The 27,078-nt window shown below is 52.0% G+C and overlaps 1 protein-coding gene across 1 annotated transcript; it reads left to right on the forward strand.

Annotated features, from left to right (window-relative positions):
• The first annotated feature begins 219 nt into the window (after positions 1-219).
• On the forward strand, positions 220-25,688 carry USP31 (ubiquitin specific peptidase 31). Its single transcript, XM_065684968.1, has 16 exons — positions 220-824; positions 8,800-8,937; positions 9,386-9,474; positions 10,335-10,427; positions 10,997-11,132; positions 11,624-11,768; positions 12,532-12,715; positions 13,401-13,512; positions 14,095-14,189; positions 14,698-14,775; positions 14,949-15,078; positions 15,831-15,950; positions 16,099-16,324; positions 17,078-17,236; positions 17,914-18,066; positions 18,693-25,688. Exons 1-16 carry the CDS (start codon positions 237-239, stop codon positions 20,234-20,236), a joined length of 3,990 nt encoding a protein of 1,329 aa, XP_065541040.1. The 5' UTR covers positions 220-236; the 3' UTR covers positions 20,237-25,688.
• Positions 25,689-27,078: the final 1,390 nt, after the last annotated feature.

The following is a 27,078-nucleotide window of genomic DNA, read 5'->3' on the forward strand; positions in this document are numbered from 1 at the left end:
GGTGGGGCCCCGCTCGCTCCCGCGCCGCCGCCGCCGCGCCAGCGACAAAGATGGCGGCGGCGCAGCCCCGCCCGCCCGCCGCCGAGGTGGCGGCGCGGTCACGTGAGGGCGCGCCCCGCCCCGCCCGCTGCATGGCGGCGCCGTGAGGCGGCGGAGCCGCGGCGGCTGCGGCCCGGCGGCGGGATGCGGCGGCCGGCGGGCTGAGCGCGGGGGGATGCGCGCTGCGCCGCGCAGCCATGTCGCGGGTGAGCGGCCCCGGCCCGGCCGGCAGCGCCAAGGAGAAGCGCTCCTTCAGCAAGCGGCTGTTCCGCGGGCGGGCGGCGGGCGGCGGCGCGGCCCCGTCCGCCTCGCCGAGCCCGTCCGGGCGGTCGCTCGGCGGGTTCATGAGCCGCGTGCTGAAGACCCTCTCCACCCTCTCGCACTACAGCAGCGAGCCCGAGTCCCGCGGCCCGCACGCCCCGCGCCTGCCCCCGCCGCAGGCGGCCGGCGGCCTGGGCAGCTGCTTCCCGCCGGGCCCGCCGCGCAGCCCCGAGCCCCCGCCGCGGCCCGCCGGCGGCCCCGAGGCCGTGCCCGGCGTGGCGGGGCTGCGCAACCACGGCAACACCTGCTTCATGAACGCCATCCTGCAGTGCCTCAGCAACACCGAGCTCTTCGCCGAGTTCCTGGCGCTGGAGCAGTTCCGCGGGGGGCCGCCCCCCGCCGCCCCCAGCCCCGCCGCCGACGGGCCGCCGGCCGCGCCCGGCGAGGTCACGGAGCAGCTGGCGCAGCTGGTGCGGGCGCTCTGGACGCTGGAGTACACCCCGCAGCACAGCCGCGACTTCAAGGTGAGCGGCGGCCGGGCCCCGCGGGCGCTGAGCGGGGGGGCGGCCGCCTCGTCCCCTCGAGGCGGGGGGACGGGGTGCGGGGCAGCGGCCGGGCTCGAGTGCCCCATCCCTGCGGCGCCGGGGTGGGGAGGCCGTTGGTGCCCGGGGCTGGGCTCCACGTGTCGCGCTGGGTGCCGGTGGTGACGCCAGGGAACGTGTTTCCCCATCGCACGCCGCCGCAGGCTGAGCTCTGGTTGTTGGCGTGCGGTGGGGCCCTGTCGCTGGCCCGGGGGTTCGCAGGCTGTGGGAAGCCCTCTGGAGAGCTGCTCCCTCTTCCCGGTGTCCTTCCGGAGAAGCAGCCCCTGGCCCTGCTCAGCCTGGCTGGGGCACAGTGTGGTGTGCCCGTGCCATGGCAGTGGTGGCCGCTCTCACCGCCCCAGGGTGAGAGCAGCTGCTGCCTTCCTTACTGACGCTGTGTTTGTTAGGGGTGGTGTTGACCACTGGCCCACAGCTCTGCTAGTTTTTACCCGTGAAAGTGCCCATTTTGCTGTTTCATACCTTTGAAGTGCCACTGTTAGAAATGAGGCAAACTATTGTTGGGGTGCCAGAGCTGGGAGCTGCGAGTGCACAGAGGAGGAGGTGGCTGCTCACAGCACTTGGGAGTTTGGGCTGGTTTGAGGAGTGCGTTGCAGGACAGCATCATACCCACCTCCTGGTGCGAACTTGTTTCACGCTGCGGTGTTCTCCCCCTTGGAGCCCCCACAGGGAGATGTGATGGAGACAAGACGCAACCGCTTTTAGAGCGCTCCAGGCCTCGCTTCTCAAAACGGGTATTGTGAAGTTTTATTGTAACAGCTCTTCCCTGGCGTATAAAACTGTTCATCCGTGTGAAAGAACGAGAGGGTAGGTGGTAGCTTCCAAGCCATTAACTTAAAGACCTTTGCTTTAGGGGAATTCTTCCTGCAGAGTGAGTTGGAGAGGGGATGTGCAGATGCATGAAAATACCACAAGAACGTAGCTACCACGTCCTGGGGCTCTGCATTCAGGTCAGGTGGGGTGCAGGCAGCAGGTAGGGACAGTGGGCATTGGAGTTTGCTCTTCCTCCATGTTTCTGTTGGATGTCGGGTGCCCAAGAGGCAGCTCTGGGGTGCCAGCAGTCTTTGGCACCCTCAGTCCCTTGGGTTGACGCACAGCCGGCACCTCCCTTCTTTTCTCCTGTGTGTTTCCAGGCAGTTGCATCCGCCCTTATGGTGGGGTATTCCCTGGAGAGCTGTTTGCCTTTGGAGCAAAGGAACCTTGTGTGACTCTGGTGGTTTTAGGAGCTCGTTGCTGGAGGGGCACTTGGGCAGCCAATCCTCTTGGCTGAGGTTTGAGTCCTGGCAGCACCACAGGGCGCTCCCCTTTGCTGTAATCCCTCAGTGCTCTGGAGGTGCGCTGGCAGGAGGAGGAGCGGTGAATTTCTCCTGAGTAATAGCAGGAATAAAAGGTTGTGAAAGCAGAATTACCTTTTGCCAGTGTAACTGATAAAATCAGAGGGGAAAGCAGACCACTTTCTAGGCCAGGACTCGCTGTCCATGCAGGCCTGCCATAGAGGTGTTCAGATAAGAGTGACAGGAGGAAGAGAAGCAGGTCTGTACATTAAATTAAGGCCATGTTCCAAGGGTTTTTTTTTCATAGTGGAACTTGGTTTGCCCGCTTGCAGGCATCACTAACGGTAAGCAAATGCTTTTCTACTTGTAGTGGATATAGCTGGAGCCCATCAATCTTCTCCTTGCCAGGTCCCCGGAGGTTGTTAAAAAGCATCTTGCTGCAGGGGATCTAGCCTCAGTAGGTCCTCTTCTGTGCTGCACAATGTCAACAGCCCCTGTCCTGCTTGTGAGAACTTTGTCATTATGTCAGGCACTCCACTCCTTATGGGGTCAATTACTTTTAATAGTAAATTAGCACCTCTAAAGCCAGTTAAGTAGCCTGAACCTGCTATTAAATTCAATGTTCTTAATTAAATTTGTTTTCAGCAGCAGATTTCGCAGTTAAAGATGTAAATAACAGGCTCAGATTTGAGAGCGGTGAAAATTGGCACTTTCAGTCTGCAAACTGCTGCTTCTCCCCACAACAAGAGCATCCCCCCAGGCTTATTTTGGATAGATGGTGGAAGGCTCCCCACCTGCATTGCCATCATTATTTGTAAGAGTGTAAAGTGTATTCAAAACAGTCCTTCTGCACTTTCACTCCAGCAGAAGCAGCTATTGACAGCAGCAGTTATTTGTAGTCAGAAAGCTCTTTAGCCAGCATGTGTAGAAATCCGTGTGCATTGGGCTGGTTTTTTCTTTTCCTTCCTCTTTTGTCACTGGATATACAGGGCAAAGACACTTTCTAATTCCTAAATACTTATCTGCAGGCGCTAAGCGTCTTTTAGGATAAAGGATAATACTTATCCTCTTGCTTGTTCTTATATCTGTAGGCTTTTCTCTTGGGGCAGAGGAAATTCATTACTAAGAGTGTCTGAGTCCTTGTGGACAGAGGCCTTTGAGGGGGTGAGGTGCTCTTTACCCTCAGCTGGTTTTTCTTGGTAGTATTCTCTCCCTTTTTTAGGTTGGTCTCTGAGAAATAACCCATCTCACAGGTTCGTGAATCATGTAGTGCTGCTGCTGCTGCTGGAAACGAGGAAAGGGCAGTTCAAATGAGTGGTTTCGATAAAATGGTTTGTCTTGTAATGGCAGGGCTGAGAGCGAGCTAATGCACGGGGAGGGGAGGTGAAGTGCTCGCCCAGGCAGCGGCCAGCGCACCATCCCTGGTCAGATCCACGTGAAACCGAAGTGTCTCTGCCAGTGTTTGTGTTTTAAACCTGGTGTTGGAAGAGGTTAGGGAAGGAGTGGAGTGGGATGGGGAAGTTTGGATCCTTGAGAAGCAGGGCTGGGAGCAGAGGGAGCCTGGCAGGACAACGCAGGAGCCCCATGGTGGAGGTGATGGATGGTGGTTTATATTTTGGCTTTGGGTGACTTTCCTGTTGGTCCTGTGCTCCTTTGCAGTTTGTTTTAACAATCCTTCCAATTGCTCAGTGGGTTTTATTTTCCTGCCCAAACAAAGCTGCTGCTTTCATAACAAGGGCCAATATTGCAGCTTGTGCTTCCTCTTTCCCCTTTGTGATGGGGTGACAATGGTGATAAACATCTATTGTATGAGCAGTAGCTGGGCTTTGGGCTTGTTTTTTTCCAGGGAGCTGTCCCGCTCTGCCTGCGAAGTTCCTGGGAGTGTCAGACAGTGAGGACAGAGCGCTCTTTGTCACGGGGAGCTGGTCTGTGGGCCCGGAGGTGACAGAGGGGGTCAGGGGGGAGAAAGGGTTTTTTTTTTCCAACTAATTGGGCTTGAAAAGCTCTGCATACTTACGTACTTACCCAGCTCCTGCAGGCCTTTGCCTGCCTCCGAGTGCTGCTCTCCTGGGGGTGATGAGGCTGTTTGCTGTTTTGAGGCTTTCTTGCAGTGCAGCCAGTTGCACACTGAAGCATGTCAATGTTTAACAAGACCCTTTGTGTGCTACAACTGTTGATGGCATTTTTTTGTCCTGCAAGATGAAGAGTGCCTTACTTTTGTGGCCCGCAGTGTGTAGAGCAAATACAGCAAAATCAAAACAAGCGATTGAGTCGGATTATCAGAATTACATCTGAATCCAGAATGAATCCCTGTCAGTAGAGCAGCAATTCCTGTGCCAGGTTCACGATTGTGCCAGGCTTCCAGCTTTATTTATTTATATTTAAACCCATGTTTAGTGTAGGGTTTCACAGTAGCTGTGTGTAGCTCTTCCAGGTGTGTTGGAAATGCACTAAGAGCAAGCATTGCACTTGGGACAAGCAGTTGGCTGAGTTAGTCACTTTGTGACTTAATAAATAACTCCTCTGCATTATGGGGGAACTCCAAAATGTTGATGTGCTCAGTGTCTTTACCTTCTGTTGTAGCTTAAATGACAGCAGTTCTCAGCGTGGGGCTGCTTGGTACTGTTTGGATGTTGGAAGCCTTTGGTCCTGCTCCTGGGGCTCTTGGCCATGAGCTCTTCCACTTGCTAGAGCTCTTGTGCTTTGCTAATGGGGCCAGTTGTATGTGAAATGAGATCCCCCAGGTCATATTTATTATCTTGCTTTCTGCCTAGCACGGCAGTCAATGATTTTATTCTGGACATTGTTATCTGCTTGTTCCTAAAATACTTTAGTGGAGAGCAGACAATCCTCCCGTTACAGAGATGGAGGACTGGGACATGAAAGAAGTGCGAGACCCTTCGCCCTTCCCTCCTTGTCCCTTGTCTCTTGGTTCTGGTGTTTCAGTTCCTGTGTTCATCTAAAAGGGCTTTGAATGGGGCTGGGTAATGTGGGATCTTGAAGTGCTTGTTCCAGTTCAGTCTAGGTGCTCCCAGTGGAGATGTTGTGATGGGGTGACTTGTCCTAGGGCTGCTCTGGGGCTTGGAAGTGACACACTTCACTTGAAACAAGAAGTGGGTCACAACTTTTCTACATCATTATTGTGGTGCTCCTTGCCATCACGGGAATGTGCAGCTTCAGTGGGATCACAAAGGTCTTGGGCAGCCTTTCCACATCAGACTTTTTTAATGTTAATGATCAATGAAATGCAAGTCCATTTTGTGTGGGGGGGTTTGGGTGCTTTTGCTTACTTTTTTCCTGGTGTTTTCTTACAATCTCTTCACCACCGGTGCCTGCACAGAGGGGCGAGCTCTGCATGTGTATGCAGCAGCCCTGGAAGGTGTCATCCTGACAGACTTTGCCCTCTGTGTGTGCTGAAGAAAGGTGGTTCATCAGGATTAACTGAGGCTTCATGTGGGAGGGTGAGAGTAGCTGCCAGCACAAGATGGGTGTCAGGCAGGGGCTGGTGGGGTGATGCTGCTTGTCCGGGCTTGTTAAAGGTGCTGGAGGATGCCCTGTGGTCCTGGCACGCTGTGCTCTGCCTGCTGCTCTTGGCTTTACTTTCTGAAGTGCAGCAATAAAAGCTGTGCTTTCACCCCCCTGCAGCCGGCAGGTCCTGGCTCTTGGTAGCTGTTCTGGATTCCCAAAGAGCTGCCATGATCTCCTGTGGGATGCTGCCTCCAGAGCCCCAGCATCTCTGGGGTGCCCCGTGGAGAAAAGGAGGAGCGTTCTGTCCTGCCCTGGCTGCTTCGACAGAGCTGCTGCCTTCAGAGCTCCCTTCTTTGAGCTGTGGTATTGCTCAGCCAGAGGAGATCTCTTCTGTCGCGGGCTGAACCAGCACCTTGTCCTCAGTGCTGGGCAGGAGGTAGGTGGGTGGGCACAGGGCTGGTGCTGGCCTTGGCCTTGTCCCCATCCCCGACCTGGGGGAGGACAGGAGATCTGAGCTGTTCCCTGGGCATTGCTTTCCCCAGAACACAGCATCTCCCTTCAGAGAGGGGAAGTTGCTGTTTGTGTGTGTGAGCACAGGGAGTAACTCAGATAAATGCTCCTCATGAGGTGTCTGCAGCAGACGTTGCCCAAACAGAGCTGTGCCTGTGGGTTTAAGAAAGAAAAGTAATAACCTGGTTGAGCAGAACTTGATGGTGCTCGGTGGAAGATGAAGAATAGCCTTTCTTTCCTGCTCACGTGTGGCATTGTGTCAGGTCTCTAATGAGCTGGCTTCATCCGCTCATGTACAAAAACCTCCCCACAGCTGCTTCCTACCAGAGGCACGCTGCAAAACAGCACACTGACATTATTCCCTGGGTTGTCTTTGTAATCTGGAACAATAACAGCAGCAGAGGAGAGGCCAGAGGTTCAGCTATGCTTGGATTTATTTATTGCATCTATTCAGAGCAACAGATGAATGATTATCAAACTTCCAGCGGCTGATAAATATGATAATGCGCCTTTGCTGTAAATCTGCTTTATAGACAGGCAGGGACTTGTGTGGTTGTTGGGTGCTTGCATTAGGGGGTTGAGCAAGTGTGTGCAATCAATAGGAAATGATGATTTTCCCCTGTTATCTCTACTGGTGGTGCCACTTCCATTCAGGGTGCCTGTGTGCCGGCTTTCACACATCCTTCTGCATGCTCTTCAGGGCTCCAAGGGAAGGGGCTGGAGGTGCCTGGCTGCGTGCTCATGGAAGGGGATGAGAGGGGGTTCAGTGTTCATTGCTGGAGCCTCACATCTGAAACAGCTGCACTGAAATCGTTCCTGACCCGTTTGTAATACCTCTGGCGACGGATGGGGTCTGGTCAGATTTGCCACCTACACTTCCAGCAGAGCCAGATTAGGGGCAGAGGATTAAAGGCAACGGGGGGCTGGTAAATGTGGTGGTTTTAATGTGGGTTGATGTGTTTTTTAAACCAATTGCTTCTTAACGCTGTATCTGCAGCCTGTTGCAGTAGCAATAGGACCCCACGTGTGCTCATAGAGCCCAGAGCCGGGGGCTGGCTGGGGAGGGAAGCTGTGGGGCTGTGTTTAGGTGCAGAGGCAGGCAGCTGAGCCTGGGCTGCGCTTCGAGTTCCTGCTGTTCTCAGACTGTTAAACCAGTTGATTCAGCTCCTTTATCTCTTGCCTTGGTCCGTGTTCCCCAGCACTGCCTGTTCCGCACTGTGTGTCTGCTGCTGCTCCTTTGCCCCTCGCCAGCCTTGCAGGGCTCTGCTGTCCCAGCAGCTCGGAGTGCATGGGGAGGCAGGCGCATTCCATAGAGCAGCAGATGCAGAGGTTTAAGCACTAACAAACCCGCTTGCAGCAGTGGTGGTAGGAAGTGTGAGTGACACCGGGAGCACGCAGCTGCTGCTGGAGTGGTTGTTGTAACGGAGCCTCTTGTGAGGGAATCGCATCTGATATTTTGTAGTGCTTCCTGAGCCGCTTCCAAGATGTTGTGATCTGTCTCCACAGGCAGCTCTTTATTCTTGGTCCACTCAGGCTGCGGGAGTCTTGGAATCAGAACAGTTATCCTGGAGACAGGAATGACACAGATACAGGCACATGGTTGATGTGAATCCCTAGGGTTTGCTCTGCTCTGGGGTGTTCGCCTTGTGCAGCTCGCTGTAGGACGTCACATCACCAGGAGCACGCGTCAGTAAAAGGCAGTGAAGGTCTAGGCTAGAGTGATGTGCTGGTGACACAGAGAGAGCTGGTATAAGGAGCACTCGCCTGTGTGCCTGAGGTGCTTACTGGTGTATGTTTCCACACAGACCCCATAATGCCCCCTTTTTTACTTCAAATACGAGATTCTCCTCTTCCTAGCAACACTAAAGCCCCTTTTGTCTTCAACTCTGTCTAGCCTAGGACTTGCAATTGTGGTGATAGCACCTCCTGGCTAACTTCACCAAGCTAGAAGGACAAGCTAGATCAGGTAAGGCAGCTGCTGTCAGGAGGACTCGCACATATGTGAGGAGAGCAGATTAGTTCTGTTTTCCCTTGTTTTGCTGCCTTGAGGCAGGTGCACAGATCGCAGGGGACAGGCGCTATATGTTTATGAGTCCTTTCCTGCCTTTTTCACCACCCCCTGCTTCTGGTGACCCCATTTTCTAGAGGGATAAAGCGAGCAGCCCAGCCTCATTTCTCAAGCTGTTGCAAAGTCTGATTAGAGGAGTGGAGGAGCTGGGGCTCCGTGTGAGTGGTCCTGCCTGGCCCCTCGGCGTTCCTGGCTTGTGTGCAAGTACAGTGCACTGATAGGGTTGGGGGCTCAGTTCAGAGGGGTGAGCACCAAGTTTGCTATGAACGCTTCTGTTTAACGATGGTGCAGTTCCTCCACAACCGCTGCCCTCACCCCTCTGCCCTCTCCTGAGGTTGGTGGCAGTTTCCCTGCCCAGCAAGGCACCGGGTGCTGCTGGAGCTCCAGTTGGGCAGAGGGTTGACACGCAGTGGTAGGTCCTGTCCCATGCCCGGCTGGTGTGGGACAGCAGTGTCCCCTCCAGAGCTGTGTCTCTCTGGCTGTAAGTGCGCAGCCAGCCCTGCCTCTGTGGTGATGCGGGCTCAGTGGAGGGGACTGTTCGCTGCCGCTCTCCTGCTGTACCCATCTCCTCCCTCTGCAGAACATTGTGTCCAAGAACGCCATGCAGTACCGCGGGAACGCCCAGCACGACGCGCAGGAGTTCCTGCTGTGGCTCCTCGACAGAGTCCACGAGGATCTGAACAACGTGGTGAACTACAGCGGGATGCCTCCTCTCAAGGTGAGGGGTTTCGCTGGGAGCCAGCACGGGAGAGTGGCTCTAACTTTGGGTACAGGCTTCCTTTTTCAATCCCATCTCCCTGCTGGCTTCTCAGCTGTTGTGGCTTGGATGGAGCAAAAGTTTGGGTGAAAACACTGTTTCATTAACAGCTGGTGGGTGCTCCCCAGTACAATCAGGAAGGGTCCCATGCTGCTCCACAAGAGCTGGGAGGCACCACGGGCAGGAGCTGCCAGAGCTGCCCTGCTGCGAGGTCCCTGCTCACCGCAGGGCTGCCCTAAGCTACATCACACTGTGTAACCACTGTGAGCACAGCACACTCCTTAGTTGGACATTTGGTGGCACTTTTTGGTGGCTTTGGGCAGGAAGGGCACAGATTCAATTAGGGGTGCTGGAGCCGTCCAGCATTCCACGCCTGGCAGTGCTTCTAGGGTTTATCCTTCTCTTTCAGCCGCCACTGGAGGATGATGTGCTGCTCGAGGGACCAGCCTTTCCAATCAGCAGTACTTTCGTGCAGGAACTCTTTCAAGCCCAGTACAGGTATGATACTTAGTATATTTTGAGGCATTAAGGCATGTATTGGTGACCCCAGTACGATTCTGCCCTGACAGTAGATCCCAGTGCAGTTGAGACTGGTGTCACCGTTGTTTGTGAGTTCCTGAATGAAATCTGAACTAAGATCTTGCTCCAGAGGGCAGGGAGAATTTCATTACTTCGAATTTGGGATATCCTGTGAAAATCTACAGCAGGTACCACTTCTTCAGCTGCCCCAGTGCATGCTGAAAGCAAGTCAGAACTAATACAAGAGAGCAGCCTGACTTCAGTGTTCCTTGTATCTGTGCTGCTCTCAAAATTGGAATTGCAGGGCTTTCTCCACAGTATTTGCAGGGATTCCTTTGTGAAGGAGAAAACTTAAACTTGGTATAAAACCCATGAAGTCAGTGTAAGGTGCAGGTTAATTCTGGATGTGAGAGGTGGAGTTTTTCCCTTCAGAGGAAGAGATCTGTACACGTGTGGTGCTGATGCTGCCATCTCCCTCCTGTCACTTCATCTCATGTTAAAGTCAAAACCTTTCCCTGCCTTCCATGTTGGAGCAACTGGTGGTGCATTGTTAATATTGCAGTGCTGTTTATTAAAAGGCAGTGAGTGGGGGGAAGTCTTGCCTGGCAAACCCTGTAATGGACTTGGAGCCTCATTAATCAGAAAGGACCTAGGAACCAGTAGCCCATCACTTACGGCAGCTTTGTCTGTAGAGCATCTGTGAAGAGTGCTTTGTGGGGAGGAGGAGGAGTAGAGGGGCAGCTATGTTGGCATGGGAAGGCTGTTGCTTGTGCCTTAGTGATTTATCTGTTCTGATGAAATGAGGAATAACTCTGCCCTCTTACTGATGTTCACACCAGGTCCTCTCTGACGTGCCCTCATTGCCAGAAGCAGAGCAACACCTTTGACCCTTTCCTCTGCATCTCTCTGCCAATTCCTTTGCCTCACACACGGTATGTAACTGTCAAGTTGGCTGTTTCCCATGCACATAGTGGTGTTTAATTTCCCACTGAAGGAAGAGAGGTGTCAGCAAAAATCTCTGCAGTAAGTCTTTAAAAAAGATGGATAGGACCATATGGGGCTTTAATTCTTTCACTTTGCAGGTGAATTGGAAAATTAAGCCTCTTACTTGTTTCAGAATGGTCCTTCCCCCCTCCCCCCCTTAGCTTCCTATAGAATTAATTTTGGGGAGAAAAAAAAATCTTTGATTCACATAACCAAACATTCTGCTTTGGACTTTATTTATAGCATTTTAAAATTAAGAAGGGGAAAAGGATGAAACACTTTCTTTAACTTTCCTTAGAACAGCCTCGCTGATGACTCCAGTGTCAAAAAGTGAAGTTAAAAGTTTTCCTGCAAAGTGTTTATGCTCTTTTTGCAAGGCAGCAGTTGCCAGTAAAGGAAAAAGCTTCTGGGAGGGGAAAAAAATCCAGATAAGTTCAGAGCAAAGATAAAGATGCAGAGCAAAGATAAAGATGCAGAGCAAAGCTGCAGGGTGTAAGTGCCTCCCTGCTCTCCACAGGCCGCTCTACGTGACCGTGGTGTACCAGGGCAAGTGCTCTCACTGCATGCGCATTGGCGTGGCTGTGCCGGTGGTGGGGACGGTGGCCAGGCTGCGGGAAGCTGTGTCCTCAGAAACCAAGATACCAACAGAACAGGTAATGGGCTGGGCCTGTCACTGGGTGCCCTCTCCTCAACAGGAGGGAGTGAAGGGCTTTTGTACCACATTGGGGATGTAGGAATTGAAATTCCATCCGTGAAGCAGGGTAGCGGTAATCTTGATCATGCTTTTCCCTGTGCATGGGTTTCTTGAAACCTAATGATTTTGGGATAGCCATCAGTGGAGTGTGCAGACATTCCTGATCACACAGGTATTCATGCATGCTTTCAGTGAGGGAACCGTCGGGCATCTATGGTGAATCCCTCTGTAGGGAGTGCTTCAGGAAAGGTGTCTGATCCCACTGAAAAAACCTCTCCATGTTCTGCCCTTACCCCAGCTTCTTGTTTGTGTCAGTCTTTTTCCCTGTTCCTTGCTCCTGGCCAGTGCCAGGAAGTTTTGAGGAATGCCATCCCTTAGCAGAGATGGGGCAGCTCAGCTGAACCAGGCAGAGGTGGTTTAATGGTTCTGGTTTGCTTCTGCTGGCTCTAGATTGTGCTGACAGAGATGTACTATGATGGATTTCACCGTTCCTTCTGCGACACTGATGACCTGGACACCATTCATGAAAGCGACTGCATTTTTGCCTTTGAGACCCCAGAGATATTTAGGCCCGAGGGTATCCTCAGTCAGAGAGGTAAGTCCATAGCTCTGCTTAATGCCCACCTCAGGTGTGTGTGAGAGAGGTTTGTTTTGGAAAAGTGTATACTTGAGAATAGAAGTCCCACAGGTAGCTGGTATATTGATTTCATCTCTTTGTCCAGCTTCATTCTAGCAGACTGCATGGTGTTGTCAGCTGGGAGGTTATCAAGAAGCCATGTACACTCCTTTCTCCGGCTTCCCAGGCTGATTCTACACGCCAGGCTGCTTTAATGTGAAATCTGTTGTCAGGCTTAATTTAAAGACCTGCTAGAGACCAGCTGAAGCCATTGAAATTGTGTTATTTAAAATCAGATTGCCAGTGATGAATAAACAGTCTCAGGAATGAACAAACACTTTCTCTTTCAAAGCTCGGAAGCCTCAGCTTCTCTGCATCTCCTTCTGAAAGGGAGTAATTGCATCCTGGGTGGATGGAGCATAATCAAAGGCAAATTTTATTATTGGAAATCATAAGTAGGGTTTGTGTCACTTCAGCTTTTCTTGCAGGCAAAACTGAGCGCTTGTACAGACAAAGTGCTGTAGAAAGTCGGTTAGGTGAGCGCTGGCATTATCTTTCTTTCCGTAAAGAGTCACTGTGAAAAGTAATTGCTCTTTGCAGCCTTCACTTCATGCAAGTGGCAAAAGTGATCTTGACCCCACGCTGACCTGGTCCTCTTTAGCCCAGGAAGGGTTTCCTGAGGGGGGGCATCAGAGCACTAAAGGCAAATGACATAAAATGTTTCCTTCCCCTCGTTTTTCAGGAATACATGTGAACAATAACCTGAATAACTTGAAATGTGGCACTGAACACTCCCGAACAATATCTTACACTCAAGGAACAGCGAAGTCTGGAAAACTGGAGCAGTCCTCTCCTAAACCAGCAGCGAATGACAAGATTGTCTTGCTGGTGTGTAACCGAGCGTGCACCGGGCAGCAGAGCAAAAGGTGAGTGGCAGCTTCACTTAGAGCTGCTCTTCTGGCTGCATCCTTAGTTGACCTGGGGCTTACTCTCCATGTAGTGAAAACACAAGGTGAAGGAGCAGCAGCTTGCATTCCTAGCTTGCATTAGGTGCTAAAGAGCATGTTGATGAAAACCCATTCATGAATGCAGCAAAATATTCCTAGTTTTGGTGAACTTCAAATAGTCCTGTGTTAGTGGGAAGTGGTGAGTGCAGAGCAGCTGGAAGATGTGCCACCTCTCTGTAAACTGTCTGCTTCCAGAGAGCAGCAAGCACGTCTGACCATATCTGTGATATGTGGAAGTTTCTAACTGGGAGTCAAATGGGGTGGGAGTAAGCGAGATATGACCATGACAAAGGTGTTTGTACCGACAGCAGACTTGGAACTGTCTCAGCGGCTCAAGTTTGCTTCACAAAACATTATCGCAGGCAGGTCACAAAGCTTTGCAGCCTGAGCCTGCTTGAGCAGGGAGCAGGACTGCAGCCCATTGGAAGGGGCCCTCTGCATGGGCAGCTCTCACAGCGTTATCCCAAAGTTAAGTGCCTCTTCCCTGGAGAGAAGTGTTCATCAGAAGAGTGCCGAGTGGGGAGAGTGGCACTGTCAGAGTCTGGGAATCGATTGCAGAACATAGTCCTTTAATTGCTGCCTCAACTGCTTCTCCTTCCCATAGGTTTGGCTTGCCCTTTGTGTTGCATTTGGAAAAAACAATTGCTTGGGATATTCTGCAGAAGGAAATCCTGGAGAAGATGCAGTATTTCCTGCGGCCTGCAGCCTGCCTGCAGGTGAGACAAATCTCTCTGGTTGAGACTTCCAGCTCTGTGACAGGGACTGAAGGGGTGGAAGTCAGTTACTTGCAGTGATGATCATGCTGCACACACCAAACTGAGAGCTTCCCAATACTTCTTTATGCAATGATATCCAGATCTGGTATTCCACCTCTTTGGTGCTTTTGTCAGTTGTGTAAAAGGGACAGGTAAGATTGGACTGATCAGGGGAAGAAATTGCTTCACCTCCTTATCTTCAAGAAATACTTAAGAGGTTAGTGCTGGTGTCTGCACTGGAATCCACTGGTTGCTGGTGTTGTCTTAAAGAAAAGCTGAAACATTTACTTAGTGATGGTATGTTTCTGATGAGAACCTGGTGTCTGCTCATGTCCCTATAGAGGAGTTGTTGGGTACAAAGCCTCGCTTGCTGTACCTCACCCCTCTGGTAGCTGCTTAGGTATAACTGAGTCCTTGTGAATTGGCTTTCTCACATAAAACACACATTCTAGGACAAAGTACACCTCAGCCAGGCTGAGAGCAGGTTTGCACTTGGGTAAACTGGGTTTGAGCCATTGAGATGACTTCTACTCCTTGTTGCAGGTTTGCCCGTTCAGCTTGCGAGTGGTCAGTGTTGTGGGCATAACGTACTTGCTACCTCAGGAGGAGCGACCCCTCTGCCACCCAACGGTGGAAAGGTGAGCTCATTCAGGGCTGGAGAGAGGTCTGTCAGCTGGGGACTCCGTGCGCAGCCATGCAGGAAGGGGTGGTGTTGGTGTGGATGTGTGGAATGGACTTCACAGGCCGTAGGAGCAAGGAAGAGATTGGGTGTCCTCAAGAAGCTGTGTGACGATTCTCAGTGGTATCTGTGATGCCATCTGGAGTCTGTCCTCTTCCGAATGGAGAGCACAATGGAAGTTTTACTCCAACCCTTTTACTTCTTTGTAGTGTCTGCTATTCTTTAGAAATCTGTGGATGTCTGTGCTGTAAATGTCTGTTTGTTTCCAGAACCAAAGTACTGGGTAATGCAGTTTGCCAGCTCTGCCATGTTCTTTGCTGTATGAATTCCTTGTACTCCTTTGCAAGCTTGAGCTGTGTGGGAGTGGAGGAAGGATGAAGGGCTGTCGGAGAGAAGTTGTGCATGTAAAAGATAAAGTAGACTTGAGACTGAAAGATGGTCTAACTTCTGTCTCATCCTCTCTGCAGGGCATTGAAGTCATGTGGACAGGGGGGAACTGCTCATGTGAAATTAGTGGTAGAATGGGACAAAGAAACTAAAGATTAGTAAGTATGAAGTAGAAATCCTTGAAGTGTGTTCACCTCAAGAGTGATGCTGTGTGGCTGTGTTAGTTGTGCACCCTTCAGCAAGCAGGAGACCCCTCAGGCTGCACCCCACGGTCATAGACTTGGGGCTGCTGGGTGGATGTACTGGTAAATGTGTTGTCTCCCTGATGCAGCTTGTTTGTGAACACTGAAGAGGAATATATTCCAGACTCTGACAGTGTCCGCCAGCAGAGAGAGCTTCATCACCAACCTCAGACCTGCACTTTATCTCAGTGTTTCCAACTGTACACCAAAGAGGAGCAGGTAGGGACAAGACAGGGCTCGGGAGGCCTGGCTTGTCCACGTGCTGCACCAGCTCCCACACTCGGCACAGGAGCTGTTTTCTGCAAACACTGATTTGTTGAGACAAGAGAACAGTTCTGTAACACAACAGTAGTTACCAGCCCTGCTAACAGAGATTCTCTGCAGTAAGGAGGAAGCGGTGGGAGGTGCTGTTTCTGGGGTTTTTGCCCAAATGTTGATAGGAGAACTCACTCCTCTGTTCTGCAGTTTCCTCCCTGTGAACCAGCAATGTCTTTTTCTGGCACACATGATATAGGGTTAGAACAGTGTGGCTTCTCCTGGGAATTTACTGCTCTGTCTTAGAGTAAGCTGTGTTTCCAAGCCTGAGCAGGCCTTGGGTGGGCTCAGGTCAAACCCACTGAGTGGGAGCCCGATCACTGCACACAGTGCAGTGCCCACTGAGTTCATTTCTCCAGGAGTGTGGCTGCTCTCCTCGTCTAGCTCTGCTCATGGTGGGAGGAGGTTGACGTGGCAGGAGCAGACTGCAGATGGGTCTGATTTGGTCCTTGCCTGGAGCACTGAGTAATCTGCATCTCATTGCCAGAGGTCTGATCTGCTGTAAAAGAGGACTGTCCTAGAGGTGGACCCATGACTGAGCTTTAATTTGGAGCCTGTCTTGTCTCCTCTTTCAGAAGTGAGGGAAAGGATGTTTGACAGCTTAAAGCTGCCTTAGAATGTGAAAACTAAAACCCACTCCTTCCTCTTCCATGTAGCTTGCCCCAGATGACGCATGGCGATGCCCACACTGCAAGCAACTGCAGCAGGGTAGCATCACACTGAGCCTCTGGACCTTACCGGATGTTCTTATCATACACCTCAAAAGGTTTCGACAGGTAAGGATGCCTCGAGGCCTGCTGCTCAGCCAGGGGGGACCTGGCCACGCCACCTCTTCTGCCCTGTGTATTCCCGTCCTGAATTTCTCTTTCCTCCAGGCATGGTGGCCTTGCTGCCACTGCAGCTCATGCCCTTGTGTTTACACAGGAAGGAGACCGAAGGATGAAACTTCAGAACATGGTTAAGTTCCCCCTGAGTGGTTTGGACATGACTCCTCATGTTGTGAAACGCAGCCAGAGCAGCTGGAGTTTGCCATCTCACTGGTCACCCTGGAGGAGGCCCTACGGTCTTGGGAGGGATCCTGAGGACTATATCTATGACCTGTATGCTGTGTGCAATCATCATGGCACCATGCAGGGGGGACACTATACAGGCAAGTACCTGCCATGTCGTGTGTGGTGGATCCTTTCAGGAAGAAAACTCTTGCATTGACATTTGAGTGTCTGTAACTTCCTCATCTTGGCAAAAGGACCTAATCCAACTGATAAGGGCTGGCTGTGTGATACTGCAAGGGTGACTTTTATGACTTTGAGGAATGGAATAATGCCTGTTAACCCCAAATCTTGTATGTATGTTTCTTTCTCAGCTACTTTTTTTCCTTCAGAATAATGTAACTGGGCCTTTCATGCTTCGGAAATGCTCCTGGCCACTCAGAGCAGAACTTGCATAGAACTTGCATAGTTGCAACAGGCTGTTAGACCCAGGAAGTGTCTGCACATTGCCTGTGTGTGCAGCCAGTTTATGAACTCCTCTGAGCTTGTTCCAACAGCTCTGAGAGCAGCTGGAGATAGAGTTGCTTGGTGGGTCTTAGGATTTGTATGACTCCACACAGCAGCCCCAGAATGTGCGTGTCCGGTTTTGCCCTCAGTTTTTGTCTGTAATGGTGTCCTGTTCTGAGCAGTGATGCTGGACAAAGAAAATCCTGGAATGGGAGCTGTTTATCGTATTCTGGTGGCTCAGGCCCCCATCAGTCAGACTGGAAGAGGATGTGTTGCATGAATAAATCTGTTTCTTTCATTCCCCTCCGAGTCCGTCATAGCAGATAGGGTCAAGTGTAAGTTATCAGACAGCAAACCTGACAGTAGCAGGAGTGAGGAAGGTCTAAGAGTCATGTTTTTCCTCTCAGCATATTGCAAAAACTCGGTTGATGGTCAGTGGTACTGCTTTGATGACAGTGATGTTCAGCAACTTCCTGAAAACGAAGTCTGCAAGCAGACAGCTTACATTCTTTTCTACCAGAGGCGCACAGCAATCCCATCCTGGTCTGCCAACAGCTCTGTGGCAGGTAAGCCCTGCAGGCACTGTCAGGGAGTGGTGCTGGATTGTCTTGCATGGATAGTTTGTTCTTCTGAAGGATTTTCTGCCCGGTTTAAGCCCCTGCTCTCTGTCCCAGAACTCAGTGAGGCTTCTCTGAGCCTGCTGCTGTGCAGATGGGCCACAGGAAACTCCCACCTCTTCTGTTGAGGGTAGTTGTGTCAGGGGCTGTGGAGATGGGGAACCCTTCCCCACCCCATGGGCAATGCTGCCCAGAGCTGCCCTTCTCAAAACCAGGACATGAAACGGGACAGTCGCTTTCCCTCCAGCAGAGCTGCTGGTCTGTGGCAGGCAGCAGCTGAATCCTGGGGGAGATGGGGGTGGATGCAGATCCCTTTGGGAAGGAAAGGATTTGCACTGTGTTTTTGTGGCAGCTCAGGAACTGCCCTCTGCCTGCCTGCTGTTGCACTGCTGCTGTTGATTCACAGTGTACTGGGCTGGGTGCCATTCTGTCTTTCACTTATGGCCACGCTATTTCAAACAAGTGGAGACTTGCTCTCAACAGTGTCTGGATGCTGTGGCTGTGTCAGCCGGCTCCAGACTCTGGGTGCCTGTTGAAGCCGGTGCCATGTGGTACATACCCAGCTCTCAGTGTCCTTCCAGTGTTTCCCATGTTCTGGCTTGATGTCCATGTCTGGTTCCTTGCAGGCTCCACAAGCTCCTCGCTCTGTGAGCACTGGGTGAGCCGCCTGCCTGGCAGCAAGCAGCCCAGCATCGCTTCGGCAGCCTCATCGCGGCGCACGTCCCTGGCTTCGCTCTCGGAATCAGTAGAGCTGACTGGGGAAAGGAGTGAAGATGATGGTGTGTATCAGCACTGCAGTGCATGGGGGCCACTGGGCCACTGTTTCTGCTACAAGATCCCTATTAAAATAGCTGCAAAATATGTAGTTTGAGGGACAGTTACTGTAGCAGCTGGGGAGGCAGGTACTGTGGGTTCTGGCAGATGGGTTCTGGCACAGGTGAGCTTTTCTCTGGTATAAAAGGGTGGAGAAGAGCAGGACAGAACCTTAAGGAGCCTTTTAAAGAAAGGAAATGCTGTCAGCAAAACCTTTCAAGGACTTGTGCTAGTGTTTTTTAGACAAATACGTGCACTTCTGAGAGCATAATCTTGGGTTTGATTTGAGTTTGAAATGATGGCTAGTTTCAAGGACTTCCAAGGTACAAAAACTGTGGTCTCCCGCTGCTCATGGATAAGAGGAAAATCTGGGGTTTTAGTTACAGGCTGCCACTAGCAAATAACCGTTGTCGAACTCCTTATTCAGCTTTCATGCAAGAAGCTGTGGCTGCAGCAGGCATGGGGAGGCAAGCAGCATGGGGAGGCAAGCAGCATGGTGTAGGTGGGCTGTCGGACACAGGGGAGCGGTGTCCGTGGATGGCTGGGACAGGCAGGGCCCAGCTTTCGCACTGAGGTGTTGCTTTCTCTGCAGGAGGATTTTCGACTCGTCCCTTTGTGCGAAGTGTCCAGCGCCAGAGCCTGTCATCCCGATCGTCTGTCACCAGCCCGCTGGCAGTGAGTGAGAATGGTGTCAGGCCCTCCTGGTCCCTCTCTGCGAAGCTGCAGCTGCGCTCCAACTCGCCATCGCGCTTCTCTGGAGACTCCCCGGTGCACACCTCTGCTTCCACCCTGGAGAAGATCGGGGAGGCTGCTGATGATAAAGTCTCCACCTCCTGCTTCGGCAGCCTGAGGAACCTCTCCAGCAGCTACCTGGAGCCCTGCGATGGCAGTCGGCGGGAGCACAAGACGGCTCGCAGGGCTCCTTTGGCTGTCATGGAAGGCGCATTCAGGGAAGAGGCTGTTGTAAGGACATCTAGCTCAGATCTTTCAGATGAGTATGGCAAAAGCTCTGTGCAGCCAGACAGGAATCACCCTGCTTTGGACCCTTTTGATAACAACAACCAAATCGCCTTTGTTGATCAGAGTGATTCTGTTGATAGCTCTCCTGTCAAGGAGGTGAAAGCCCCCAGTGGGATGGGGCTGGCTGCAGAGAAGGCGGATGGCACTCCCAAGAAGGTTCACAGCTCCAAGGGAGTTTCTGAGCCAGACAAAAGTTTGAGGAAGGGACGGACAGTCTTATCTACGCAAGAGACCAAGGTCTCTCATGCTTCTCCTCCTCCACTAAAGAGTGCCCAGAAAGTGTCCCGGTCTAGAAGTAAGACGGACTCCTCTAGGGCCAGCGGGCGCCATGGGTCTCCAGCTCCCACTCAGGCTAGGAAGGACCATAGCACGAAGCCCCATGAGGTGGCCGTCCCATCAGCCCAGCAGAAGCAAAGGCCAGGTTCATCTCCATCCTCCACAGCTGCCAAGAGAACCCCATCGGGCTCATTGACTAAGGGCTCTTCTGCTGGGAAGAGCCGGACTTCAGACCGAAGCCTCAGCAGGGAGGGCTCTAAGCTAAGCCTGGGGTCGGATAAGACGAGCGTTACCAGCAGCTCAAGAACGAGCTCCCCGCGGATCAGCCACTCCAGGAGCGACAGCCGCGCCGTGGACAGCAAGCACGTGCGGAGCTCCTCCATGGCCAACCTGCGGTCTCCAAACGTGGGTGTGCGCTCTGCCCTGAAGAGGGACAGCAAATCGGAGGAGAAGGGGTTGTCGTTCTTTAAATCGGCCTTAAGGCAGAAGGAGACGCGGAGGTCAGCAGACCTGGGGAAGACCACGATGCTCTCCAAAAAGACAGGGAGTGGCAGTTCCAAGTCAGGCAGTAAAAACGTGCTGGAAGACAAATCAGAGAAAGGTGTTGTCCCACCAGCCTCCCAAACCAATGCCAACCTTACTGCGAAAGAAAAACTTGTCCCTAAAGACACTGCCCCCAGCAAACATTCTCTGCTCTCCAGTCGCAAGTCCAAGTCTTCCCAGCTAGATCCCGGAGTCCAGTCTCCTCCTTCCAGTGGCAAGCAGGCTGCTGACAAGCCACTGAAAAGGTTACCTTCCAGCATGCAGGTGTCTGTACGGCCTTCTCTGGAACCTCAGTGAAATGCTGCAATCCAGGTGTCTTTTCTTCTGCTGAGAAGCTAATTTATTGAGCTCTTGTTTTTTTTGTTCATGTGCCTAATGTCTGTTTTGAGGAGAAGTTAACTGCAAGTTGTTAAAGCGCCTTTTGATTCTGCCATCAAACCAAATAGCCACAGGCAGCCAGCACTGATGCAAGTAGTCTAGCTGGAGTCGTTGTTGAACATGAATGCAGCTGTCCCATAGCACTTGTACAGGAGTCTATAGAAAATGCAACAACTTCCTTCAGATTCGAGGTCTGGAATCTGAAAGCCAGTTGTACTGACACTAGTGTGCTTTGTAGAGCTGTGAACTGATATTCCTTTGGTCTTGTTCTGAGCAGGCTGTGTCCACGCTGGCGTGGCCTTGTTCTGAGCTGGGGAGGATGTGAAGGAAACTGGGAAGGAGAGACTGCCGCTTCTTATGCTCTCTCTTGACCCCCTCTCCCTGCTCCCTTCCGTTTTCAAGCTTTCTAAAGGGCAATATTTCAACACTAATGTTGTTTCTCAGGTATATACTCAGCCAGTATAGGAGGGACTAGCATTAGTGGATGTGCAGAAAGGTACCTGTGTGTCCGTGTGTCTGTAACAGTTCATTTTGCATTCCAGCAGCTGAAAGTGGGTGGTTTTTTTTCCATGAAATGTAACCTGCATTTTTTGTTGCTACGTCTGCGAAGAGTTCAGCTCTGTCCATACCTGAGGCAACCTCTACCCTGTCCTCTTTAATTACTTTCTCTCTTCTGAAACACTGTACTGAGCAACAGAAGAAACCACTGAGCTGCAGCTGGTTGCCAGCTCCTGGTACCTGTGGGAGGTGGTGGCAGTGCTGTAGGAGAGCTGTCTTCCTGACCTTGGGGTGGGTGATGCTGTAGGACCCCTGTTCAAACTCCTGAGAAGCATTTCCTGAAGTGCTCAGATGCTAAATTGTGGTGGTGTGAGCATAGCACCCGTTGCTTAGAGCAATGCTGTTTAGATAAGCAGGGTGTCATCTTGTCTTCTCCGCCTTCTCTGAGCATGCTTTGAGACAGCCTCTTGTGGGGTTGGAGGGGCTGTACCAAACACCATGGGGCAGTTTTCACCTCTGTGAGTGCTGCTGTGTCCCTGCCCTTGCCCACTGCTCACCTTCCCCTGCGGGCCTGGCTCCCACATGTCCCTTGGAACCACTCCCCAGCCCCCTGTGGATGAGTCTGTCAGGGTCTGAACACTACATCTGGTGACGTCTTTGTTTACATGCCCTTCTTACAGGGGAGATTCCTCAAGTTCTTTACAATTCCTCCTGGAAGGTGGATTCCTCGACTCCTTTTGTCTGTGTGGTGTATTTATTTTTGTTTATCGAAGTGCTGCCTCTCCTTTATGTTCAGCAGCAATCCTGTGTAGGTCATGATGGGCAGTGTGCTGGGCGCGCTTGTCTTCTGAATGGGGGCTCTGCCTCTCATCCAGTCTGCTGTGGCAGAGCTTCCCTCGGCTTCACTGGTGGACAGATGTGTTTGTGCCTCTCTTCTCTTGGTGCAGCAAACGGCCCTCAGCCAGGCAGTCACTCTGAGCTAGCCTGTGCCGCCTCCTCCCTTGAGCTGATGTGCTGGGGAGCCCGAGAAGCCTTTCACCGAGGTCTGCTGGGCACCTTGCTGCTCTGTAATCACTTCTTGTACTAAGCTCACCACACGTCTGCAGCAGGCTTTGGAGGGGAGTGTTTTGGGGGAGCTGGCACCCCAGAGAACAGGCAGTGTGTGTGACACTGAGCTGGGGGTGCCGTGTATGTGACAGTGCGCCCGCCTGCAGTGCAGCCCTCGCTTTGTCCCCATGCCCTTCTGCAGCACTTGACTTCCTGCAGCCCAGCAGCATGCCAGCAGCCTGCGTGTTTCACCTGCAGGCTGGCTTCTGGGCCCTGGACTGTATTTTTAAACCCGAACACAAGCATCTCTCGATGCATTTCTCCTCCCAGGCATTGTTTCAGTCTCATTGCAGCAACAAGATTGCATTACTTGCTTCTTAACTGTGTGACTTGGATTATTCTTGGATTATTTTTTGTTACATCCAGCAGAGCAGATAAGGCTCGCTTCACATTGTAGTTCTTAAATTATTCCCTGAAATGTTGATGTTGGAGTATTTGTCTAAGGTTTTATCTGTATTAATTTTGTGCTCTATGTTGGCTCTTCTAAAGGCTCTTGTAGCAGGAATGTAATTCTGGTAGCTGGTGCAGGCTCGGGGTTGTCTTTTCCTGGGCAGAGCCCGGTTCTCTGTCTTTTGCCATGGGACACTTGCGAAAGGTTATCTTTATCAAATGACATTTTCTTTTCCTGCCGTCTCTCGCTGAAGGAGTTTGAAGTGGAAGCTGCTGTTTGGCTGTTGAGGCGGTTTTGCTCCTGTGCTGCGTGCCTGGGCTGGAGAAAATCTGAGGCTGTGTCCAAACCAGAGCCTGAGCCGAGTGCCAGTTCAGGCTGTTTGCATCTGGGGCATGAGAACGGGCAGTAGAGCTCCCGTGTGGACAAAATGGGAATAGGAGGTCCTGGCTTCCAGCGGCTGATGTTAAAAGCAGTGCAGAGCGAGCCCGTGCAGGACCTGTTCCATGGCTGTGTCCATGGTGTAGTGAAGCAGGTTGGAAACCAGCGTGTGCTGCCCCTCTGCATCCCTGCTTTTGGTATCATGCATTCCAGTGGCACATGCACTGCCTTGCACAGGAGAGGGTTGAAGAGTGTGGGTCCAGGAAGCAATGGTGTTCATTGAGTAGAACTAAGCCTCCTTGCTGGGAAGGTCATGGCTCCATCAGTGATGTAGAGTAAATCTTCCTAAAACTGAATGTAGGTTATTGCATATGGGGAAAAGCATCATCAATCTTCTCTCCTTGCTTTACAGCAGACTTATTTCATAGCCCTTTCATGCACAGGAACTCCTGTCCATGTATATTATGTTGTCCAGATGTAAGGATGTGGCATGGTACCAGGGAACACTCCAGAGAGGGATCCTCCAAGTCTTAGATGTCAGCATCACCTTGGCTTTGTGCATTGATCCTTAGAGCAGCAAAGGCTCGAGGCTGTTGTGCAGCAGCTGCTTGTACATGGTCACCTCTTTTCTTTAAAACTCACATTTGGCTCCGTAAGCATTTTCCATTCTGCCCATCATGCACAGTGTGGGGCACGTGGAATGGCCCCTGGTGTGGCTGCCTTGGGGCTGATGGAGCCTGGGACCCCTATCTGGTGACCTGGGGGCAGAGGTTTGCTGGGTACCTCATGCTGGTGGAAGATGCCTTCGAAGGGGGAGGCCCAGCAGCATCCTTGTGCTTGGAGTGTGTGTGAGCTCCACGGGAAGGAGGCTGTCAGCCCTCTGAAGGGCTTTGTGATGTGTTTCTGATCAACTTCGGGTTGAGCTCACCGTCGTCAGCCACGTGTAACTGCTGTCCCAACCGCATCCCTAGTCTGACGCTTGCTCCTGTTCCTGGAAGTGGCCTGGGGGGTGCAGGGAAGCCGCATCTTCATCCCAGCGCCAGGTTCCTGCTGGAGTCATGGAGGGAAATTCTTTTTACCCTTTTCTGGCCTGTGTCTTTTGGATAGTGTTCAGTAGTATACAAATGATAAGCACATTTTCAAAGACGTGTATTAAAGAGGCACCTTTTATTTGTATTAATCACGTTTGATAGACAATTTGGTGCCTGCAGTTCTCTGTAACCTGTGTCTCACTTTGGGTGTATAAATCGTTAACCCTGTCAAACTTATCAAATATGGCGAAATAAAGAAAAAAGACGCTTAGGATAGACAATTAGCAGCTTAATTACAGAACACGTGTTCCACTGTAAGTGCCCTCATCGCCTCAGCTGCGGGGTTCTTTGCTTTCCAAACTGAAGCCGGAGCATGAGCACCCATCCTGTCTCAGCAGCGAAGCTGTGCATGGCAGCTCCCGCCTCCCACCGCATGCACTGGACTATGCAAGCGCTGCTGCAGGCGCCGGCCGTGCTTCCCAGCCGGTGCCGGCCTCTGGAGCGCCACTGAAGCCTGACTTGTGTTTGTGGTGTCGGCACATAGGAGCATGGCCCCGGGTTCCTGCTTTGTTTGCACATCTTTGATCCTTTCCTTCGCAGGCATTACTGACCAGGCTGGAGTGTAGCACGTCAGAGGGATCCGGAGTGCTGAAACGAGAACAAACTGGTTTTCTGTCTTGTATTGTTTTCTCTTTATTTAACAGGGAAACCCCGTCCGTGCTGTGTCCGTAGCCTGCACTTCCCATGTAACCGTAAGGACACGTTCTGCGTCGGGAGCAGAGGCTCTGTCTGTGCCCACACGAGCACCCAAACCCAGAGGTTGTGGTTGAGTTTCCGTGCTCAGGGTGTTGGGTGGGCTCCAGGTCCCGCTCCCCATGGGCTCTGTGCCCATCCCCTGTGAGCAGGCAGCACAGAGAGGGTTTGGAAACGACATTCCAAATAGTTTTCCTGTTTTCTTTCTTTTCTTTTCTCCTGTATCTCTGTCATTTGCCTCCTAATCGGAAATAATTTGGCAGTATCTGATGTTATCTGTGGAGAGAACTGAAATTTAGTTTTAATCTGTGGTGAGCTGAAAGCACGACATGGGTTTTGTCCCTAAAGCACCGTCAAGCATTTACTATTAGGAGCTTTGTTTTGTAGAAGAAGAGCACCTCGGGACCTGCACCGTGTCTACATTGGGTCTAAAGGTTTAGGGAGTCTTCTGGTTTATTAAAGGCGGCAGCACTCGCTGTGTCTGCTGCCAGCGTGTTTTAAAGACACAGATTAAAACCAAGTGGAGACCCCGCTCCCGGTTCACTCGAGACCCTGCAGCACAAACCGCGATGCGAGGAGGTCGGCGTTAGGTGCGGGTGGCATTTGTGCAGTGCAATAAGAAACCATTTCTAGGTGCTACATTGCCTTGGGGGGGTGACACAGGGGAAGCCAGGCTCCGAGCGGCTGGATTATCTTCTTGTGGCCTCCCACGTATTGGTTTGTCCAGGTTTGCTCACCAACTGTGCCTCACCATTGGTTAAAATTGAATTTTAAGTCCTGGTGCAAATGCAGTTTCTCTTCTGGACACAACGTCAGGCTTTACACTGGAATATCTACAGTTCTGACGACTGCGTGTCGCGTCACTGTACACCAACCTGGGCCGTGGGGCTCCCCACGCTTTGAAACTCTCCTCTGTTTTAGTGGGTTTGAGCTGTACAGTAATGGGGGAAGCAGGCTGGCTGTGCTTGGGACCCAGCATTGTACCATAACTTTTAAATTATTTGAGGACAAGTGCATGAGACTGTGTCAATGCCTTTTATTATTTATTTGTATGGTTTATTATTCAAGGTGTATGCACTTTTAATAATGCAGAATTTATATTTTTATGTTAAAAGTCATTTTCTTTCAGAAAGAAGAGTTTGAATATGAGGAATTGGAATTAAGTGCAAAAAGGGGAATATGTAATAAAATACAATAAATTTATTACTAGGCACCCTGCCTGCGTGAGTGTTTTTCCAGGTCCCGTGTGGCGCGGCAGCAGCGTGAGGGCTGTGACATCCCGCTCCGTCCCAGCAGGGCTGCTCCTGGGGGAACAGACCCATGTGCTGGGGAGAGGGGGATGCGGGCTCCTGCTGCACCCCTGCTGTTGTTCCTGATGCTTCCCTCTGCACAGGCCAGCAGCCCAGGTCCTGCTGCCGGTGTGTCCCTGTGGTGCAGGGCCTGGACCCCCGGAGCCCTGGTGCTGGTGAGTTTGTGACCCCATGGGCCAGGGGATGAGATCTGCCTCCTCTTTGGGGTTGGGGGCTCACACCTGGACAGGCAGGAGTGGCAGTGTCCCCTCTGCACCCAGCCCTGCCTGTTCTTGCCCCAAAGCTCTGTGGGTGCCCGGAGAAGCTGTGGCTGCCCCATCCCTGGCAGTGCTCAAGGCCAGGTTGGACACAGGGGCTTGGAGCAAGCTGCTCCAGTGGAAGGGGTCCCTGCCCGTGGCAGGGGTTGGGGCTGGATGAGCTTTAAGGTCCCTTCAACCCAGACCAGGCTGGGATTCTGTGATTCTAAACACTGTTTCTTGTTTAGCAGGGTGGGCAGCGGTGGCCCTGTGGCCATGGGGGAGAGCACAGCCTGCTGAGGAGGATGGAGGAAGGAGGACAAGCTCCTGCCTGCTGCAGGGAGGACCTCTCTACACGAGCGGCTGCATCAGCTGCAGGTGATACCCTGGGCTGGGTGAGCGGCGGCTGCTCCGAGCATGGCTGGGAACCATCCCCGTGGCTTCTGGGCTGCTCGGGCTCCCATCCGCATGGTGAATGGTGCGTGAAATGCTTCAGCAATCCGGTGTGTTACCTCTGCTGAAGATTTCCCTCCTGTCTGGATGCTTGTCTTCCCACTTGCAGTGCAGGAGCTGCAGTCACGATGTACAAGACCCATCCCTTTATTGCACAGCAGAGAGTCATCACTTCACGTCTTGTATGGAAATGGGATGACAAATGTCATATTAAATCACGGGGTCATCACTTATTTATAAGTGATTATATTAAAGAGATATTAATATAGCCAAAGGCTTCACGGAATTAGAGTTAATATATTTTTGTTTATTACATTCACCAGTATTTCTCCGATCCAGGCGGGTTTTATGGCCACTTTATTCAATAGAGATCCTGCTGCAGCTCCCGAGACCCAGCTGGGAGTGGGGAGAGGCCGATTGGGAAACACCGGAGAACTGTGATCCCGGAGTGGTCCATTTGCTTGCCCCCTCGTGTACGTGGGTCTGCGGTGGGTGCTCCGTGCGCTGGGGGCAGGTCAGGACACGAGTGGTTGCTAAATCTGGGTCAGGAGGGGAACCGTGTCTGGGCACGGAGCTGGGGCAGATGTTCGGGTCCGGGGCTGGG

Source organism: Lathamus discolor, chromosome 6 (assembly GCF_037157495.1).
Source record: "Lathamus discolor isolate bLatDis1 chromosome 6, bLatDis1.hap1, whole genome shotgun sequence".
In the NCBI taxonomy this organism is placed as follows: domain Eukaryota; kingdom Metazoa; phylum Chordata; class Aves; order Psittaciformes; family Psittacidae; genus Lathamus; species Lathamus discolor.

Bases quoted from the DNA above. Each gene is read 5' to 3' on its own strand.
- USP31 (XM_065684968.1), top strand. From the start codon at position 237: ATGTCGCGGGTGAGCGGCCCCGGCCCGGCCGGCAGCGCCAAGGAGAAG. The intron at 14,190-14,697 runs GTGAGCTCATTC...TCCTCTCTGCAG, and splicing joins TGCCACCCAACGGTGGAAAG to GGCATTGAAGTCATGTGGAC. The intron at 15,079-15,830 runs GTAGGGACAAGA...TCTTCCATGTAG, and splicing joins TGTACACCAAAGAGGAGCAG to CTTGCCCCAGATGACGCATG.